This window comes from Crinia signifera, chromosome 6, assembly GCF_055691185.1.
Source record: "Crinia signifera chromosome 6, ASM5569118v1, whole genome shotgun sequence".
Classification (NCBI taxonomy): Eukaryota; Metazoa; Chordata; class Amphibia; order Anura; family Myobatrachidae; genus Crinia; species Crinia signifera.
Genome location: NC_139222.1, coordinates 198,062,376 through 198,084,386, shown reverse-complemented (window position 1 = coordinate 198,084,386; position 22,011 = coordinate 198,062,376). Strand labels below are relative to the sequence as shown.

The 22,011-nt window shown below is 43.2% G+C and overlaps 1 protein-coding gene across 1 annotated transcript; it reads right to left on the bottom strand.

Moving 5' to 3' along the window:
• Positions 1 to 202: 202 nt before the first annotated feature.
• On the bottom strand, positions 203 to 21,488 carry MYOZ1 (myozenin 1). The gene is made up of 5 exons (XM_083145551.1): positions 21,393 to 21,488; positions 19,780 to 19,970; positions 5,593 to 5,860; positions 4,073 to 4,253; positions 203 to 827 (listed from the first exon to the last, which is right to left on the bottom strand). The coding sequence occupies exons 1-5, from the start codon at positions 21,460 to 21,462 to the stop codon at positions 596 to 598; spliced, it is 942 nt and encodes a 313-aa protein (XP_083001677.1). The 5' UTR covers positions 21,463 to 21,488; the 3' UTR covers positions 203 to 595.
• Positions 21,489 to 22,011: the final 523 nt, after the last annotated feature.

Genomic DNA, 22,011 nt, shown 5'->3' with positions numbered 1-22,011 from the left:
AAAAATTCTTACTATATCAATTGAATACATATATTGTTTTTACTGCTGTTGTTGTATTTTTACATTCGCTAAACACTCCCATTGTGTTCTTCTAACAAAGAATGGATTGCTTATGTCCTAAAACAAAGACTACTCAATGCTGTAGGTTCTGTATATGTTTATTCAGTGAAACTAATGAAAAATAGTAAGTGTTAGAGCATTGGGTTTCAGGCGCGCATAGGTTACATGTTTACAGACTGTCCTTTTCTTGCCACAGTTTACAAAGCACTAAGCTTCCTTTATCTTCTTCTAGCTGTCTTATTACATTGCCTCATTTCTCTCTTACTGACCAGTTTACACTTTGCCTGCCTTCCATTACAAATAAAAAAACCACAAAGAGCTACCTTAACATAACATACAAGGGGAAGCCTGGCTGCTTTATAAACAGAGCACGTTGGGACATGGCATTGATGTGACCTGTGCCATTGGCTGATTTGGAGTCACAGTATATTGCAGATGGCTTAATGAGGCTTGGTGGCCATTGGGACAGGTCATATCTGTATATTCTCATACACCTACAGGCTGCAGATTTATTTTGTCCTGGAGATCTGTGACTTTAGAGTTCATCTGTTTCGCCGTCAACAGGCACGGTAACTTCGATGTTGTAGTTTATGTTGTCACCTGATCCCAACCAGCCAATTGGTGTCCTGTTGAAGGACGGTCTGTTGGTGACAGTTGCGTTGAAGACAGTCACAGGTTCAGATTCTTCAGCTCCAGCATCAAATTCAGGCATCTGGAAAGTCATCAGTTTTGATGCTTTCTCGTACCCTCCAAAAGGCATTGCTGACCTAAACAAAGACAATAAGCATATAGTAACTGCGGAGCTACTTCAGAGCCTGTGTAATAGTTGGATTAGACCCAAACAATATATGCACCATTGGTGCAACATGGATGGTGTAATGGTTAGCATCGCTGTCTAAAAGCAGGGGGATCATGGGTTTGATCCCTAACTGTGTGGAGTTTGTATATTCTCCCCATGCTTTTTGGGTTTCCTCCAGGTATTTCAGTTTTCTCCCACAAACCAAAAATATACTGTTAGGTTAATTAGCTCCTCAGGAACATGGGTACTACAAACAGGCTGGAGAGATATGCAGTGGTAAGGATGGAAGACATCTGGGCAAGCTTTTATCCTAGAGGGCAGACATAAGTAAGGTGGAAATAGATAGAAGTAGATATAATATCTAAAGCAAAAGAGTTAGGATGGCTGCTAAGCTTGAATGAACAGATGCAATTTGAAGGCACTTTTGATGCATGTGAATGTGTTCAACAGGAACCCAGTAGTTCAGCTTAGGTGGTGGTGAGAGGGCGAAATATGTGGTACTTGTGTATTACCTGGGCGCCCAAGATTTCCATCGTACGACAATGCGATCCGATGCGACCAAATCGGACCCGATTTTAAATTGTACAGGCACCCTGATGGGTGATTACTATGTTAAATGCACCCCCATTGTTAACGCCACCCCACTATCAACGGCCACCCGAAGCGTGGCGAGCGCAGCGATCCCGCGAGGGGCGGCCGTACACGTCCTCCGACCTTTTCATACCCCCACTATCCACGTCAGCGTGGAGTTGATTTTAGATAGTGTGGCGAGCGCAGCGAGCCACCGAGCCCGAAGCGTGGCGAGCGCACGCATATTACTTCACATGTAATCCGCGGCCGCTCGCCACGCTTTGGGTGGCCGTTGATAGTGGGGGTGGCATTAACAATGGGGGTGCATTTAACATAGTAATCACCCATCAGGGTGCCTGTACAATTTAATATCGCATTGCATGCCATTTCTAATGGCATGCGATGCGATGCAATATTTTATCGCACAGTGCGGGTCTTTGCGCCCGGAAATCGGGTCCCATCACATACCTTAAATAGTGGTATGCAATGCGATGCGATGCGATGGGCGCCCAGATAATACACAAGTACCAAATATGTCAATCAGCAGCTTGTAGTATAGAGGTGAGATGAGACATGATGAAGAGAAGGAGGTCACAGTAAATGAACTACGTAGGTTATAATGATGAAGTGATAATGAGTTCCTATTGATTCCATGGTGACAGATGTGGGAGAGGCACTCAATGTGGTGATTAAAGGAGAGCATGCATTTGACGGTGGAGAGAACAGAGAAAAGTGTATTGCATTCAGTAGCAAAGGATAGACGGGTATTTGGAAGGGGGATGAGACAGGACATCCAGGAAAGGATGTCTAAAAGACAACTGGAAAGACAAGATGGAGTGGGAGAGGTCAGGTGAGGAGAGATAAAAGGGGGTATCATTGGTGTTTAGAAGATTTTGGAGGCCAAAGGAGTGAATCTGATCACCATCAGAGGAGGTGCAGAGGGAGAAGAGTAAAGGGCCAAGAACAGTTACCAGGGGGACTGTACAGTATTTAAATGTAAGGAGGATAAGTGATCAGAACAGGAATAGAAACAATAGGAGTAGTTGGTGAGATACTAAGGGGAATGGACAGTGCAGGAGGATGATGGAATGGAGGGCTTGTAAGAGAAGAAGTTAGTCAACTGTATCAAAAGCAACAGAGAGGCCTATAATACTTTAATACTCCACCTCCTGCCTCCGATAAGCCACTAAAAGCTCCTTAATTGCCCTCATGTGACCTCCCACATGCCCCTTATATGCCAGTTGGTCCTCCTTAAATGCTCATGAAGAAAAAAATAGGTAATTGTGTGTTGCGCAATCAATTAGCTGCTGGCACAGGGCTTGTCAGGCCCTAATTGGTAACCAAGAAAAAAGAAATATATATGTGCCAGCGCTTGCTGTTTCAGTAATTACACGGTTCTCATAAAATATAAATTTAATTAACGTATAAAATACATACATACATACATTTAATAAGAAAATAAAAATAAATATAGAAATAAAATTGAATTGAATGCTGGTGAATCATTTATCGCTTGAGGTTATTCTCATATGTGATAGAGTCCCGTAATAGGGGGGATTGTAAGCTGACTTATATTACCATCAATCCATCTGGTAAGGTTTTGAGTCCAGAATCTGTGACATCGATGGTTCTGAAGTGCCTTATATTTTCAAAGGCTCACGGTTCCCTTTTTAGAAGACTTCTCCTCCTCTGTATGGATCTTTAGGGATAATGCAAACCCAAACGATTTTTCATCCAATAAGACAAAGGGGTGTCTGTAGGGTGTTGAACCAGGTCACTTTGGGGATGGAGTCAGCAAGATAATGTACAGCTCAACGCGTTTCCCCGGAATATCCTCCTCCGGCTTCCTCAGGAGCAAATGTCTTCATTTGATTCACCAGCATTCAATTCAATTTTATTTCTATATTTATTTTTATTTTCTTATTAAATGTATGTATGTATGTATTTTATACGTTAATTAAATTTATATTTTATGAGAACCGTGTAATTACTTAAATGCTCATGAGACCTCCCCTAACATCATAATCAGACCTCACACACGTGACCCTCATGCCTTTCACATCTCAACCACATGCCTCTGCCACTTTGATTTACTAGTCTATTAGTTAGCACTCTCCCCGCTGCCTGAAAAGAGAGGAGGTAGAGATACAGCACGCCCTCCTCCTCTGTTGTGCTGTGTAATCTCCCTTCCTTGTACCATATATATTAGCTACTACAGTTTGTTTGTTACTACATATATTGGATACTACAGTAAACCAATATAAACATAAATAAACACATACATTTTTGTATGTGGTTTATATATGCTTCTACTTGCATTTTCTTATATGCTAAAAGATGCCTTCCAAACACCAGTATGTACCCTAAGGCTTGTGCTGTTTACCTATGGGTGACCTGCTGCCTAATGTGCAATCCAACACCAACATGCAGAAAAGGGACTTGCCTCATTAAATATACAGTTTCTCATGGCGGTAAATGTCATTATTGCTTTTTATTTTATTTTATCTCCGACCTTTCAGGTAGGTTTTACTGGATATAAAGTAGCGTATAACCCTTCCTTTGTTCTGTCTTCATCACAGTCCCTATTCACACAATCACTTATAAATGTCACATTGATGATTTGTTAGGACACTCACTGCTTACCTGTTGAATGATTTATATTTGCAAAGTTCGGCCTTGGCACCATAATCCAGTAGGTTTATGTTAAGCTGCTGTGTTGCTTGTTGAGGGTCCATACCCATGGCTTTTTCCCAAGGGGAGAGGTAGGTCTTAATTATGGTGATATGTTTCCCGCCTTCACCTCCTGGTTGACCAGATTGACCATCTGTAATTATACAGTGATATTATTTTACTACTTGTATGTGGATGGTTAGAAACAGCAGTAATTCATTATACAATCCAGTATAAACACCAGACAAGACCGGCACTCAAGCACTTTGACAAACTCTACACAAATTAACACATTTATTGAAGCATACAAGACTTTTTTATTCTTTTGGATGCTTCAACAAATTTGTTATGAGGTTCTCAAAGTGCTTGATTGCCGGTCTTGTGTATATATTTGTATAAATATATTGTACAATTTAGTCTACGTAAAAAGGGTTATCCCTAAAACATTGACTTAAAACTACTGACTCAATGTTCCGCCACTATTCCCGATGGGGGAAATAGCAACTGGCCCCTATTCAATGCTGTGTGTACCGACTCATTCTGCCGATTTTACGTGGACATGCCCACTTTTCGCCGATCGGCAGGCGGGACTTTGAATCCCGCCTGACAATTTGCTGTCGGGCAAATGTAAACGGGCCTGAAACACACATTCCTGGAAACAGTGCTGTGTCATCTCCTTTTTTGGGAGTGAAGAGGCCAGGGTCTGTTTCAGAAGGCACAGATTTATTGGCCTCCGCTACACAGGTAAAAAGATAATTCTGTGTAGCCTTTGGCTTTCTTAGATGGTTGATGGTACAACCATTGCGTCCGAATGTCATGATATAATACTGCTGGTCAGATCTGCTATGCTGTCAGGAGGCATCTTTTCTCTTCCTTTTCAACAACTCAGAAGAATAATATCTGTGCAGAAAAGATCAGCATGTATGCGCCCTCAAAATGGCCATTATGCTTGGGAGTGGACTCATAGAAATGGTTCAGATTGCTTTTGGATGTGTCTTAAAATACAGGTGGCAGATAACCCTGGTTGGATTGAGTCTGTGGTTATCTGCCAATCCCACTGGCAGGGCTCACCTGCCCAGGCTCCTAGCTGTCCTGATCAATGAGTGGTCGGTTTCATCTAATTTGCCCACCGATGTGTTTTGCCAAACTGGGAATGAATCCTGACCATTGATGATGTGACTCACTATCAGTATTGCCCTTGTGGCAAAGATTAGTAATTTTCTTTTAGAACTTTTTAGCAAAAGAGGTTTCCACATTAACATTGACTTCCTTAATTACAATGTAAAATAAAATAAATGCATTTCACCTGTATATCATATTTCTTTTATATGGTGCTATCACTGTATTTGTGAATGCATTGCTGGTGGTGGAAACAATATGTTCAATATAGACATAGATGTATGTCTGGTCATAAATGTGAATGAGTAAACAAATTGACAAAATGAATAAAAGTAATTTACAAACTTTTAAAATTATAGACATCAAACAATTACCTTTTCCTCCAGCACCATCAACAGTCACAACTCCCCCTTGTCCTCCACCACTACCACCGGTGCCTTGCTGACCACCTGCACCAGCCTTGCTTCCTGGTTTTGGTGGAGGAACAGGTGGTTGACCTCCATGTCCATGGTGTCCTCCAGAAAGACTTGACACAAATTGTCCACTGCCTTGTATTAAGCCATAACCACCTCCTCCAACACCTGTTTGCCCACCAACACCTGGCTGTCCTCCAACAGATGGTATAAACTTCTGGAAGTGGTCCTGTAGAAGATAACAGAGTTAGGCACAGACTGTTCACACTGATTAAAACCTATCTGTCATGGGTCTTTTTAATCACATAAGACTCTGAGCAGTGTTTAATGAATTGAGTGTCAGCATGTAGTATTCAAATTAACTTAATAAAATCATTTGAACTTATGTGATTGAAAACATTCAAGCAGCACAATTTGATGACTTCATAGGAATAAAATATTGTGCCTTAAACACATTTGTGTAACCAGTGTGAAGACTGCAAGTCCTAGTACATTTTTTAATCACCTAGGCAGATTGTTACAATCAACACATTGTTTATTCTGCAGATGGCAATACAGGCCAATGGATATACAATTACCAGACAGAAAATAATTGCAGGCACAACATATACAGGCGATGGAAGTGCAGTTCTTATGCCAATACAGTTGAAATCACAGGTTAAATCTTTATTATTCCCATTTTGTTGGAGCAAGTGGTGGAAAGATTAGGAGTGGTAACCAGATTGTAAAGGTGGTGAATTGTTAAGATATTTGAGCAGTAAATGCAACACGTATCAGAAGAATCAAGCAATAGAAGCAGTATTAAAATAGCATGCTGATATCAGGGGGCAAAGTATGAAGGTCATCAGTGCTGACCGTTCCGAGGACTGCAGCTATTAATATTGACAGCTGCAGCAGGTGTCTTTGCCCTATCTCCACAGCAGGAACTTCGCAGTCCCAGGCTATGGCATCCACCAGCTTTGGGCTGCACAGAAGACCTTGCGCATGTCCAGTGGAGCTGGCTGTGCACTGAGACATAGAGCATCAGCACTAGGCTGATGTGCAATGCGCTTTGATGGAATTTTCTCTACCCCAAGAGCCCAAGATATTAATACATCTTGTAGATATGGTTTCCTGCTATGCCCCAGTAAGAGGCAAAGCAGGAAGATACGCGCCACTATAGTACATCTATTGTGTGTTCTCAACTTATGGCAATTGGTGCTAAGTGTCCTCCCCCTATGGCATTTGGTGACTGTTGATTCTCTGTGGAGAAGGTGCCTAGGAGTCCAATACAGGAGACATGGGGACAATTGAGGACACATGGAGACAACTCTCTCTTCTCAGCTTCCTATTTCCCCCCTTACCGAAAAATGCTTCTATTTCAGGTCATGTGGGATATAATTCTATTGGCATAGTACATCTTAATCAAGGTTGATTAACCATATTCTCTCTGGCTGGAACCTTAGCTTGCTTATGGGTGTCGGGTTTACTATCCCTCACCCATTCTTTTATTTCTGGAGCCAATTTCAAAAGTAGTTGATCTAATATGAGCAAGTCCTGCATCTTTTTTATGGAAGAAATTGGTTTCTCTTCTAGCCATCAGGTGCATGCTATACATAGCTGGTTATTATCTCCCCTTTTAACCACCCAAAACTTCAATCTATAGGCCTGCGGCTTAAATGAGTATAGTGTCAATAATACGCACAACACCTCCTGGCATGCTGCCTTACTCAGGATCTGATACAGTATGTATCAAGGGGCTGATAACAAAGGAAGGGGCCCATGGCTAGTACTGGAGTCCGATCTAGCAACTGTACTGGCATACCCAATAGTACTTCCATTATGCGGGCATTTTTATGGTCCTCAGGGTTGATTTTCAGGACTTTAAACATAGCCTCCATCAGTTCAGCTTAGGTCAAAAAATAATTGCACTGAGTTGCATTGCTCATAGATGCACACCCTGTTGGCTGTCTGTGACATGTCCTGCATATCCCCTTTGGATTGACCTGGAGGAAGCTCTTGCCTCCATTGCAGCAATTTGGCTACCAACACATTGTTTGTGTCCCTTTCTCACAATTCCTTGGGGTAAGGGTCCTTTCTACATCTTTTTGTACTACTGTTCCAGTGCAGTCATTTCCCCTGTGCAATCCCTCAGTGACATTTTTTGGCCATGGATGTTTGCGTAGAGTATTTCTTTTAAATCACCTAGGCAGATTGTTGCAACCAAATGGAAATTCAGGCAAATGGAAACACAATCACCGATGCTTGGCAGGTGCAGTATACACAGGAGATGGAAGTGTAGTTCCTAGTCACCAATACAACTGATAACACAGGCCAATTCATCTTTATTTTTTCACATTTTGTAGGAGCAATTAGTTGATGGATTAGGGGTGGTAACCATAATGTGATAAGTTGGGAAATGATAAGACTTACTGTATCTCTGTGTGTCTCCCCCCGAAATACCGGTGCTTAGCGAATCAACAATTATCAGGGCCTATGTGCTGGTATCTCGCATACAGATATTAGATGATTTTTTAGATGGATCTTTTGCAGCCAACAGGAGGTGGGTGTGACTGTGAGCCCCAGCTCTAGTGTAAAGCCCCGTACACACAAGGGGATATATCGCTGAGCGATATATCGCTCGCGATGAGCGATATATCGCTCAGTGTCTCGTTTGCATCAATGACCAGAGATGGAGCCCGGCAGTGGAAATCAGCTGGTCGCAGGAGCATGTTCCTGCGACCAGCGATCACTATGGGGGAGAAAACAGGAGCGCGCATCCGGCGATATATATCGACGGTGCACACTCCCATCGCGGGCAATATGGTCGCTCAGCGACCATATTTCCTGCGATATTAGACAAAATCGCCCCCGTTTGTACACAGCCATAATGTTAGCATATCTTCCAACATGACCCTCTCGAGGAGTGTTACAATGCTCTGTTTCTGGACTTCCCTCTGAATGAATAACTCTCATCACCTGTGGTGAAAAACACCTTTCTTATCAATTACCCTGTTAGGCATAGGTGATGGCAACCATACATTCAGAGGAAAGGAAAGAAACAGAGCACTGTGTCCCTCCACTGAGAGGGTCATGTTGGGAGGTATGTGTTAAGCTGGCCATACATCAGAAAGATCGATTGCGCTCATGATTGTGTACAATTTCCCTTGAAATCCCCGGCAGTCCTTGGTGGTTTTTGGACACACAATCTACACACAATCGATCATATGATCAGTCATACAATCCATCTGCTGCATGACTGTGAACACAAGATGTGCACACAATCTGCATACAATCCATCTTACAATCAGTCATACAATCCATCTGCTGATTGATTGTATGATTGTGTACACAAGATGTGCACACAATCTGCATACAATCCATCTTACAATCAATTGAGATTGTATGATTGGGTACAATGTCTTTCTGATGTATGGCCACCTTTAGGGCTGTGGCTGGGAAAAGAGTAGGCGGAGCGATGCATATGGGAATTCCTCCCAACATGACCCTCTCCAGGAGGGACACTGCTCTGTCCCTGGACTTCCCTCTTAATGTATGATTGCCATAAATGAAGGGAGAAGTGCAGAAACAGAGCATTGTGTCCCTCCTGGAGAGGGTCATGTTGGGAGGTATGTATGGGTGAATAGATACTCACATTACCATGCATTAGTAAGTCTGACAGACATAAGCATTTGCTTATGTGGTCACTTTTTATCCAACTTAGAATCAGGCACATAATGTGGTCATGTCCAGTTTAGTACATGTTTACACATGAATAATAGAATATATAGAAAATACAACCATCTCTCAGAATGGATAACTATTATGAGAAAAAGTCATGACCAGATAAGATGTTTTACCTCCTGAATAGGGAAATACTGTGTTCATGGCCAGTTCATTGTTGGATGACCATTGGAAACAAGGACAAATCATGACCAGATAAAGATACCTTTTGCACAGAGACTGGCTTAATGCCAGTTTAGTTTGGTTGCCTACCTGACCCTCTCCTTCAGGGAGAAAATTCTCTGTTCCTGGACATCCCTGGTAATGTATGATTGCCATCACCTGTGGGGAGCTAGGTACCACAGGTGATGGCAATCATACATTAGTAGGGAAGTCCAGGAACAGAGCATTTTCTCCCTGAAGGAGAGGGTCAGGTAGGCAAGTATGAGACTCCCGTGCTTCATTACACCACACAGGGCCTTAAGATGGGTACACACCTACAGATTTTTCTGTCCAATCTGTCTGGTGGAAACAAAAATCTGGCAAATCTGCTCCCAAATGATGGAAAATGGATAAAAACTATTGTTTGGAGAATTGTGTTAAAACAAACAGCTTTAGCCAATTTGTCTGAATGACCATTGTCTGCTTTCCTGCATGTGGCAGCAAATGGTTAATTGTAATTTGGCCCCATACATTACCAGATTTTTATTCCCACCAGAAAGATTGGACAGATAAATCTTTGTGTGTGTACCCAGCTTTAGCCTGGTTTATACTGTAAATCTCCTCGCTCACAGAAAATGGCACACATATGTTCTAAATCTTCTAATTTAGGTGCCGGGGGTTAGAAGTTCAGGACTGACACCTGAGGTTGGAGTGGTCCGGCTGTCTCAATGACAGACAGCATAGACCTTGCATTTCAGCGTTATGTCCTTTGCAATTCAACTCTTTTTGTATGCAGTGCCCCTTTACGTGCAACTTTCAGACAGATTATTATTTTGTATTACTAGTGGCATTGGCAATAGTAATGCAGGAAAATATACATAGTTCAGTACATGCAGAGCAATGTTCCTGCAATAGGCCTTTACCAATTAGTAATCTATAAGCTAGTGTTTTGCCATGGTCGGTTTAAATGCAAGCTCTACAGAGAAAATCCATAAACCAGCTTCAGGAACAGCTGTTACAACAGCTATATATAGACAGAAATCAAGAAGTAAAAACCAGGAGCCGCATTGGGATTATATAACCTTGTGTGATTAGGGCTTAAACAGTAGGACAGAATTTACCAGGCAAAGCAGAGGAAAAGGTGCAATTGGCGATTTATAAAGCAACACATTCATTATATTATGTTTCTACTAAATTTGTAATAGTCACTATTATTTAGTTTCTTCTATAGCGCAGCATATTCCGTTGCGCTTTACAATTCCGAATAGCCAATTTAATCATAATAATGATGTTAATAATTAAAAATATATATATTTAAAAAAATAAAATAATTCCAAAGTTGTATTAGCATAGTCTCAATGATGGAGACCAAAACCACTAGATTATAAATTGATTTCTCACTGCCCTTTGTTTTCTGAATTTATTTTGGCTCTTTGGGGACTCAAATGAATCTCAACATCATTAGCTTAGGTTAAAGTTTGATGAACTCAATAGGATATTAGACCCTAATAGTGTCCTTTAGCACATCTAAAGGTTCTAGATTTGTAACTCATTGATATATTTTGGTAAGTTACCATTCTTCTCAGCCTGCTAATGGTAAAATGTATCTAAGCATAAAAAAATGACTCAGGATCTCACATTGCTTACCTTCTGCACAGGGGCGGATCCAGGAGAAAATGACAGGGGGGCACCATGATATGAGAGAGGATGGGAGGGGGGGGTGTTAGTGGTGCCAGTGTACATGCTCAGAGAGTGGCGAGAGAGAGGAGGAGAGCAGAAAGAGGGCAAGAATGGGATTAAAGATAGGCCCTGGGCTTTAAAGTACACAGGCCCACCCAGGCGGGGGGGTGTTAGTGGTGCCAGTGTACATGCTCAGAGAGTGGCGAGAGAGAGGAGGAGAGCAGAAAGAGGGCAAGAATGGGATTAAAGATATGCCCTGGGCTTTAAAGTACACAGGCCCACCCAGGCATTGAAAGTGAAGGATGTAGTTCTGTGCGCGCTGATGGCGCGTGCTCTGGAAAAGGGTGTGTGGCCATTCAAAAGGGGGCGTGTCCTTCAGTGTAGTGTACCACACCATATACCACTTCTTACACATAATGCCAAAGGGATTGAGCCAAAATTCCCAATATGCTTAATAAACAGGGACATTGCGCGCCGAAGGCGCCCATAAAAAATTACACCGTAAAGCCCATTACAAGTTAAGCCACACACCATAATGTCCATTCCGTATTATGCCAAACACCATAATGCCAATTAAAAATGATGCTACTTAAGTGCTGCTTACCTACGTGCTCATTTCCAGAGGTTCCATGCTCATTGCCAGGGGTTCCATGCTCGTTGCCATGTGGGATTACATGCTCATTACCAAGGAGGAATACATGCTCATGGAAACTGGGGGACAGCCGGGCAAAACTGACAGCCATTGACAGCTGGGCTGCCCGGCTGTATTCAGAGCACTGCAGATCTCGGCTACTTGAAATAATACCCATTTCACACTAGAAAATGCAGGGTCTTTCTTAACCACAAATATGGTCCCTGGACCATGCAGGGACATTCTTGGGTTGACCCCTTTCCCACCAGCCTAGTCCTTGCGTTTTCTGGTGTCAGGGGGAAGAGAGCCCCCCTTTAAACAGCTATATTGTTTAACCGGCTATATCTTCAGAACCAATTGACACATTTACACCAGTATCATATGAAAGAACTTTCGAGTGGGCTTCGAATGATACTGGTCCCGTGAAACTGGACTGTTTGGTTCCAGAGAAATCTGCCCTCCGAGAACATAAACAGCCATGAAATTACATTTTAAAAATCGGTTTACCCGCAATAGCTCTGGAACCAATTGACTCACATGGACTAGCCTGATATCAGATTGAAGGTATGGCAATTTGGGTTTGATACAAGCTTCTGTGATACGTGGGGGAATCAGCAGCCGTGAGAACCAGGTGGGAGTCAGAATTAGCGGGTCACATGTTCTCCTATGAGGAAAATGTTTCCGGTTTATCCGGTATCTCTGGTTCCCGGGGAGCTAGCAATGCGAGGCTGGTCTCGTTAAAATGCTTCAGTGCTCATCTACAAAATGACAAGGGGGGCATGTGCACAGTTGCGCCCCCGTGAATCCACCACTGCTTCTGCACATGGGAAGCCCTACGGTCTTGCATGCACACATTATAGGCTGGCAGAGAGGGATCTGACGTTCCCTTATCACTAAGGCAAGCAGCCGCTGCCATGGCTCGCAATGTAAGCCTACCTCTCTGGCATTAGGCTCCACCCTCTTTCAAAGACCCAGGAATCGTAGGTTGTACTTTGTTTAGTTGTCCTGCTGTTGGTTGCCTTGGAAGCTGCTGTAAACTCCTACACGTCTCTACTTCAGTCCCTCCTCTAGCTGGTTGCTGCTTCCTATCTGATCCTCTTTCTGGACACACTTGTTAATGCCTAATAAAGCCACAAATTTCGAGTTTAGATTATTTCAGAAGATACTAATATATCTAGTTTCTTCCACGAGATGCGGTCAGCGTTTTGGTGGTCCGGATGCCGGCTTCAATATACCAACACTGAAATCCCTACTACTGCTGGGAGACCAGTGCCAGAATCATGACATCATTTAGAATGCCAACTGCCGGGATGCCAAACGGTAAGTATGCTTACATTACTAGAGTGTGGCTGAAGAAGGGTGGGAGGGGGGGTTAGGTTTGAGCACTAGTGGGGGGACTTTGGGTTAGGGTACAGGCAAGGAGGCAGTTAGGGTTAGTGCATATACTGGGTCACATCAATCTCCACCCCCGTGCTTAGCTCCACTCCTCTCTGGAAAACCCCTCATGCAAGTCCCTGCGTTTGCCCCACCTGTTTGTAAAAAGTGTAGCCTATAGGCTACAATGGCTAGTGTCATTTGGAAATGGCATTAACTATCAGCGTTAATATCTAAAAAGTAAAGTTGTTTTGGAAGTTGGTAAACAGGCCAAGACTGCAGGCCACATTGACAATAATGGGCACTGGGGTGTCCTGCATTACATAGCTGAATGCAGAAGATACTGTAACAGATTTTGGTAAATAGCAGATACATAAAGAATGTTGAAAAAGCCAGTGCTATTTTTCATCAGGAACCAGCAGGAACTCAGTTCCTGAACCTTTAATTAAATATGACATCACCGGGAACGGAAAATGTACTTTCCATAAGATAAGTTGGTACTTATATGTTAGTTGGGCGACCACTATAGTTACTATGCTCATACCCCCACTATCCATGTCGGCATGGAGTTGATTTTATACAATGTGGCGAGCCCGATGCGTGGCGAGGGGACGCGGAAAACGAAGCAAATAGCTTAGAGGGCGCCCAACTAACATATAAGTACCGATAAGTTTTATTTTAAATTCCCTGTGAGTGCCTGTGTTTATTAAATACAATATATACATTTCTCTCTTTCTCTCTCTCTTTTTATTTAATAGAACCACCCCCAGACACAAACTTTCTGGACCTATTTTTCCAGAAAAATAGTACTGGAAACAGCCATTTTCGCATTAAGAAATATGTCCCTAAGACTGCGATTTATCCAAAGTCTAAAATATTAACAAGAGATTTATGAAGTTGGAAAGTTTGCAACAGACAAATATTGTAAAATTACAATCATCAAATATAGTAAGTGATAATGGAAACATAATACACAAGTCAGCCCTAGGAGAAAGGTAAGACTTTTTTTCTTTCTAAGGAGATGATTGAGGATGCCATGTGTGTTTCTATTTCCACCATCATGTTAACCAGCCTCCTAAAACATCACACAGACTCTTCTAAATGTTACTGTCTCTCAGCAACAGATGCCAGTCAACTTAGACAATTCTCAAGTAGGACCTTGTGTTCATAAGGAAATCCACAGTCGCTTAGCCTGCTACATTATTACATGCCACCCCTATTTCCCAATGTCCTTGGATGAATGGTGGACGGATTTGAGGAGATTAGTGGAGTAACCACACTAGAGAATGCAAGTAAAGCTAATAAAAAGTGTATAAAAGATACATTGCAATAAAAAAGTAATTCTTATTACATCTTAAAAATGAGTTAAACACAAAGGAAAAAAAATTAAACAAAATATACAATCTCACAGAGCGTAAAAGCGGATGATGCAGTTGTAACTCAAAAATATTTCTCACTCACAAGGTTGACAATAAAAAAATGGTTACGGTACAGATGATAGACAATGTCTAGGTGGACGACAAAAAAGGGTCAACATACCTTTGGTTGACACTGCCAGCATGTTGACACAAGCTTATTTTTGACATAGGCAATATCGACATGAAGTTTTCATTATTTTTTAGTGTCTATGTAATCGTATGTCGATATGGACACTGTATATATATGTACAGCGTCCCCTCGCATGGCTCGCTTCGCTCTCCATGCTTTGGGTACAGTACCTCACTGCGCTTGGCATGCTATTATATTCACACTACATGCCCATTTGGATAGTGAAGTATGAATAGCCACTTTTGTGATAAAATCATGAAAAACTCAAGTCAACTTGTTTGACTGTCGTCCTTGCTTATGTTATTGTTATTGTTTATAAGCATGTGTCAACCTTATGGCAGTGTCGTCCTAAGGTATTTTGACCCTTTTTTAGGCGTTGACCCTGTTACTGTCGACCATTATTGGTCAACCCAGACATTGTCTATCTACTGACTGCATACCATAAAAAATTAAGGTGCTGTTGATTCAGAGATGGCAAAAAATGCAACCCCCCCCCCAAAAAAAATTGCTATTTAGAATTCAGCCAGGACAGACTCATCCTAACTCTAAGGGGGGTATGACCATCAGACCCTATTCAATGCTGTCTTCCCCGACAGCATTGAGCAGGGTATCTCGGCAGAACGAGCCCGACATCACAAGCTGTCGGGCTTGTTCTGCCGAGAACGGCCGGGAAGTGACTAGCTTCCGCCTGCAGCTTGCCTCTTCCTGGCCAATCAAAAGGTCGACATGAAGTTTTCATTATTTTTTTAATGTCTATGTAATCGTATGTCGATATGGACACTGTATATATATATATATATATATATATATATATATATATATATATATATGTACAGCGTATGTACAGCCACTGTCTCTGACTAAGTGAAGCCAGATGCAGTCTGTGAGACTGCTATGGATTCAATGTGACTGGCAGTGACTTCCTATTGGAAGTCCAACCTGCCAGTCACTCAAGGCATCCCATCGGGAGGTGTTCCCTCCTTCCTGGATGCCTCTCTGTGGGCAAATGCAGGACAGCCCCCAAAACGGTTCTGCGCATGCGCAGTACTGCGGATGATACTGCACATGCACCGGACCCGGGAACCTGATTAAGCCTTCAGGGGCTGCTGCAAAGGCAGCCCATGGAGGCTTGGACAGTGCATGCGCAGTATGTATGAAGTTGCTGCGCATGCATTGGCCCTACACAGGGGACCAGCAGCCAGGACCGGCAGGTGCAGGGAGTGTGGCAGCAGCTGTGGCAGTGGAGGGGGGGGGGGCCGCATTGTGGCAGCCCCTCTTCTCTAAAATGGTAAGAGCCACCACTGATAACAAGGGACTCTTGGTGATCATGTCTGATCATATGACATTACTAAAAGCAATAATTACTCACTGTTCTTCTCTTTTCTGTTTTTAAGAACTGTCCGGATAAAGGTTTCCATAACTAGGTTTTATGAACCATGGAAGATTTCTGATTTGCTATACGTGACATTTATTGCTGCAATAAACAATTGTTTATTTCATTGGTTTATCAATAATGGGTGCAGGGTGTGCAGTGTACATGGCCCATGAGTCAAAGGGATCTTACGTTGCTTACCTTGTACCCAGAGTTGTGTATCGCTTCTTTCCACCTGACTCCTGCATTGACAGACCAGCCCAGGTGGATACATTTACTATCTTATGTGCATCAACTCCAGCCTGGAGGCCAGGACAGGAACAGTCAGAGATACTATAGGCAGGGCTATTTTTCAGCAGGCTCCAGCAGGAACTGAGGCCCTTATTCTAGTTCACTCTTTCTGACAAAATATTTCTTAGATGTACAAAACCATGTGCACTGCAGGTGAGGCAGGTGTAAAACCCCACCCAAATCTAATTATCTGAGCACAAGTAACACCTGCCTCACCTGCAGTGCACATGGTTTTGTCCATCTAAGAAATATTTTCTTAGAGTTCCTTCTGGAGCCTGCTGAAAAATAGCCCTGACTATAGGAATGCACTAGCCAGACCATCAGCATAAATCAGCACTGACAACTGATGCAGAGGGTGTGGGTTGTTAGATCTACAACAACTAGGCCGACAAGAATTGGGTCGACACCACTAGGTCGACAGGCAACAAGGTCAACATGGGTCTAGGTCGACATGGGTCAAGGCCAGTGTTCCCTCTAAGCTGTGCGCGTGTGCGCGCGCACACAACTCGACTAGCGTGCGCACAGACATTACAACAGAGCGCACAAAGCAGCAGTGGTCCCTTTTTGCAGTTGTGGACTCAATTAATGTGTGTTTCACCCATTAACTAATTAACTAACACAAATGCTGGACGTCATTTTCCAGTTATATATATGTGACGCACAAAAATGTAAATTTCCTTCCAAAGTTGCACAGCCAAAATCTTTTGCCGCACACAGCCTTCGTAAAATTAGAGGGAACATTAGTCAAGGCCGACATGGGTCTAGGTCGACAGGACATTAGGTCGACACAATCATTAGGTCGACCTGGGCAAGGTCGACATGGGGTTTTCCACAGGTTTTTTTACCCAAATGTCGACACAAATATTCTCCCACGACGCCCTAGTGGATGTCAGCACATGTTGGCTCAAAAAACAGTGAAAAACTCCATGTCGATCTTTTGACTGTCGACCTTGCCCATGTCGACCTAATGCTTGTGTCGACCTAATGACCTGTCGACCTAGACCCATGTCGTCCTTGACCCATGTTGACCTAAACCCATGTCGACCTTGTTGCCTGTCAACCTAGTGGTGTCGACCTAATGACCGTATCCTGATGCAGAAGGGGAGGTGAAGGACTAGGTTGCCAAGCTGCACCTTCTGGTAAGCTTGTAAGGACAGGGGACTTCCTCCATTGGGGTGGTATAGATGATTTACAGTAATTAGATAATCATTACTTCGACTCCACACGGTCAACATGCATGGTCAGCAGGGTCAAAAGGTCCACAGGTAAAAGGTGGACAGCGAGTAAGGTTGACAGGTACAAAATGTCAATAGGGTCAAAAGTTTGACATGTCAATGCTCATCACAAACTTGGTCAACACAAGTTTTTTTCATGGGTGACATTTTGTATGTTTTAACATTTTGAGTAAAGTGGTTTGTTCTGCTACAGCTGTGCTCGCCGCATGTTTTATTACCAATCGACCTTCCTCACAGGCCGATCCTCCCCCTACATTAGCTTCTGAATTGACTTAATGGTGCCATTAATATGTCGCTGAGTAAAAAAAAAAGAAGTTGGATGCATAGAATAACGCATTTAGCTTTACCTATATGCCTGTCTAAAACAGAAGAGGTTAAAGGGGTATTCAATCTATTGAATAGGCGCCCGCCGCTATTTCCCCTGTCAGAAATAGCGGCGGGCGCCCATTCAATGCTGTCTTGTCCAAAAATATATAGAAATATGTTCTATATAATGATTTTTAAATGTTTTTGTCCTGCCACCAACACATTCCTGATATGGCATTACCTGTCAAGCATTGCAGTACTCACATCATCCCTGTATTAACTGCCAAATCTAATTTTTGCTTTTGTTTTACTTGGTTTATTGCAAGACTGAAATTTAAAGGGTACCGGGCAACGCTCCGACAGGGAAAATCCCGACCAGCTGCACTGTTTTCGGATGTTTAAGCAGAGAACTGTCACGGTCAGCCCGGGCCCCCTGCATACTCACCCATCCGGCGCCTTCGGTCCCTCCGGTGCTTCTGTGTGCGGCAGTCCGGCGGGTGACACTTCTACACTTTAACCGTCTGGCATCCCTGGTCTTCATGCCAGATGGGGATCTCAGCGGGCATCAGGTGGTGGCAGGTCCGGCAGGCACTCCCTGTCGGGTTCCATGTGCACCGCCATCTTTGTTAAGGGTCGACAGTTCAGGTCTCTTTATGACCTTTCCGGTTGGCTGGTCCAATGGCAGCTGCCCAGGGGAGTTAAATTCCAACTTCTGGGACTTCCTGTGCTGGTACAACTTCTGGCATTCTCCAGGACAGCTGTGTCATAGTTTTTATCCCAGTCTTCCATCCATACTTCTGGCTCCCAGATCTGTCCTGCTACCTGACCGTTAATGAACCATCAGCTCCTCCATTTCGGACCTCTATTATACACCAAGTGGGCCAGTTTTCTGTTCAAGTTCCGTTATACACCAAGTGGGACAGTTTTCAGTTCAAGTTCCGTTATACGCCAAGTGGGCAGGTTTCAGTTCAAGTTCCGTTATACGCCAAGTGGGCAGGTTTCAGTTCAAGTTCCGTTATAAATCAAGTGGGACAGTTTTCAGTTCAAGTTCCGTTATACACCAAGTGGGACAGTTTTCAGTTCATGTTCCGTTATACGCCAAGTGGGCAGGTTTCAGTTCGAATTCCGTTATACATCAAGTGGGACAGTTTTCAGTTCAAGTTCTGTTATACGCCAAGTAGGCCTGTTTCAGTTCAAGTTTTGTTATATGCCAAGTAGGCCAGTTTTCAGTTCCAGTTCCGTTATACATCAAGTGGGACAGTTTTAGTTCAAGTTCCGTTATACACCAAGTGGGACAGTTTTCAGTACAAGTTCCGTTATACGTCGTGGGCCAGTTTCAGCTCAAGTTCTGTTATACACCAAGTGGTACAGTTTTCAGTTCAAGTTCCGTTATACGCCAAGTAGGCCGGTTTCAGTTTCTGTTTCAGCCTAGGGGGTTATTTTCAGTTAATTAGTTCAGTATACCAACTTCAGTTATCTCCAGGGCATTCTCTTTATCTTGCCCCATTTCACTGGGCTCACAATGTACTTCCTTCGGAGTGCCGCAACCTGCTAAATAGATGCCGCAAAGCCAAAGTTCCCTTGCGGGACCTCTGGTGAACACCGCATACTCAGTTAGATTCTGCGCCTCCATCCAGGAAGTCTAGCCAAACTCCTTGTGTATCCGTCTATACAAAGACAGTATATTCAACCCGCTAAATTCATTCTCAACCAACCAGTATCAGAACAACCATCAGAAGCGGATCCACAAGACCAGCCTGTGACAAGAACCTTCTAATTCAAGAGTTTGGATGCGACAAAGTAATAACGACAAAGTAATAACAACAAAAAAATCTTCTTTAACCTACCAAGGAATTGTCAGAGAACACGTCAGGATTATTCTCGTAGATGAATTTTTCCACTCTCTTTTGGCGTAGTTTAAACATCTTGGAGCCCTTATTGCTTAATAAAGAGAGCTCTTCCAGCATAATTTCCCGGGGGACACTGATCTTCTTTCCCAAATTCAGTCTGGAGGCATCCTGTTCTCCATCTCTTATAGCTAAAACAATGATTACAGTAATAGGTTATATTTCCTAATTAAGAGCATACATACTCATAAGAATGTTACATTATAGTTTATAACTACTGTAGAGGTAAGGGGCAATGGGCCTATTCAGACCTGTTAGCAAGGCTGCGATTTTTGCAGATGAATAAAACCATGCTGCCCTGCAGGTGGGGCAGATGTAACATGTGCAGAGAGAGTTTTGGTGCATGCTCACAGGGAGATTACATAAGAGTTGTGTTATGTAAATAATACATTTGTATTAAAGGAGTGGGGGTGACGTAGATCGTTCAGATCACTTCTTAAAACACAGGCGATTTGCAGTTCTCTTGCTAAGCGATCTGACTAGATCTATACCGCATGCTTGCATGATCTAGACCAGCGATAGCGATGCACGGGACCGTGCACTGCCATCACTATGGGGCATACACACTGAGCGATTTCTGCTTAATTGATAAGCGATTTAGCCAATAAAACATTTATAGGGGCCCATTTTATATTTTTGCCCCTGGACCCACAACCCACATTTGGGCAGGACAAATATGACATGATTTGTGGTCACCATGCACCGCACAAATGCATTGCAGGGTCTCCTGGAGAGGAGTTCTCAAATGTAAGAGTTGGAGAGTTATATAGTGGAGAGAGATAAACTAAAAACTGATCAGTTGCAAACTGTTTTATTACAGACTGCATACCTTCCAACTGTCCTGATTTTTGTGGGAGAGTCCCATTTTTCCTGGGACTGTCCTGCTTCCCACCTGGCCCGGGGCCAGCACTGGGGAATAGACACTGTACTGAGCAGGGCTGCAGAGAATTCACTGAGACAGGGGGACAGGGGGCATTGCCAGCAGCTCATACAGCGCTGGCCATGCTCCACGGTGGTAAAAATGGGGGGTGCCCCTGTGATCCCGCAAAACCATCCCCCTTTTCCCAAAGTATTGCCCCTTTCTTGGCTGCATGGGAGTTACAGAGCTTGGGTGGTATGAGTGAGGCTGTGTTTGAAAAATATCAGGTGCTGATTGGCTGGTACTTTATCAGCCAAGTACCTCCCAAGACTTAGTACACCTACCTCAAAGTCAACAACTACAGTATGGGGGTTATTCAGATTTGATCTCACGGCTGCTACTGTATGCAGAGCCCTGTGACCAGGTATACGCCAACCAGCCAGAGTGAAATCCCGCCCTGTGCAAGGCTGCAGTAAGCTTGCAAAAACTTCACAGCTGTGCGATCAGGTGTGAATAACCTCCTATGAGTGGTTGTATAGAATCCAATATCTCTAATAACATATGTAAGTGATGGGGACATACCGGCTGAGAAATGTGGAATGTTAAATGTATGTCAAGTAGACAGTGTGATAACTATCTTCTGTCTCCAGGAAATATATTTGGTATATATGAATTATGAATTGTATGTACTTACCATTTAGCTCCATGATGATTTTTGTAGACTTTTTCCTCTTGTTTGGGGCTGGAGTTCCTGAAAGCGGCATCTCTGCAATTTATGTAGCTTTGTTCTGTTCAAAAAGAATGTGAAGGTTATTAGTAATGACTTGATTATGTAATATAGAAACACCCAGAGGTGTATAGGCCTGATTCTGATTAGTACACAATGCCGATGTATACACAGCTGAGTGATTATCGGCCAAATGCGTATGCACCGCAATCGCACTGCACATGGCCTAAGGTACCTTTGCAATGATGCTTGCATTGAGGATTTACTCTCAAAGTGACTGGCAGGAAGTGACCTTTGGGAGTGGTAATTGGGAATGGCAGCATAAATGCAAACGTGTCACGGCTGTTGTCGGACATGGGTCTGCCTTTAGCTGTGATCATCTATGTCGAAAAACATGGCTCCGCTGTCGCTACTGCCATGTCCAGTCTATACGAATGGACTCACTCGGGGATTGTGCTGTCCTCATTAATGTGCTGATGCTGCATATGAGTATGCAGTTGCTGAAGACCTTCTGAAGGGTCTGGCAGGAGTCTATATTCCTTTCTTTCATTCTACATAGAGCACATTAAATAGTTATATACCACAT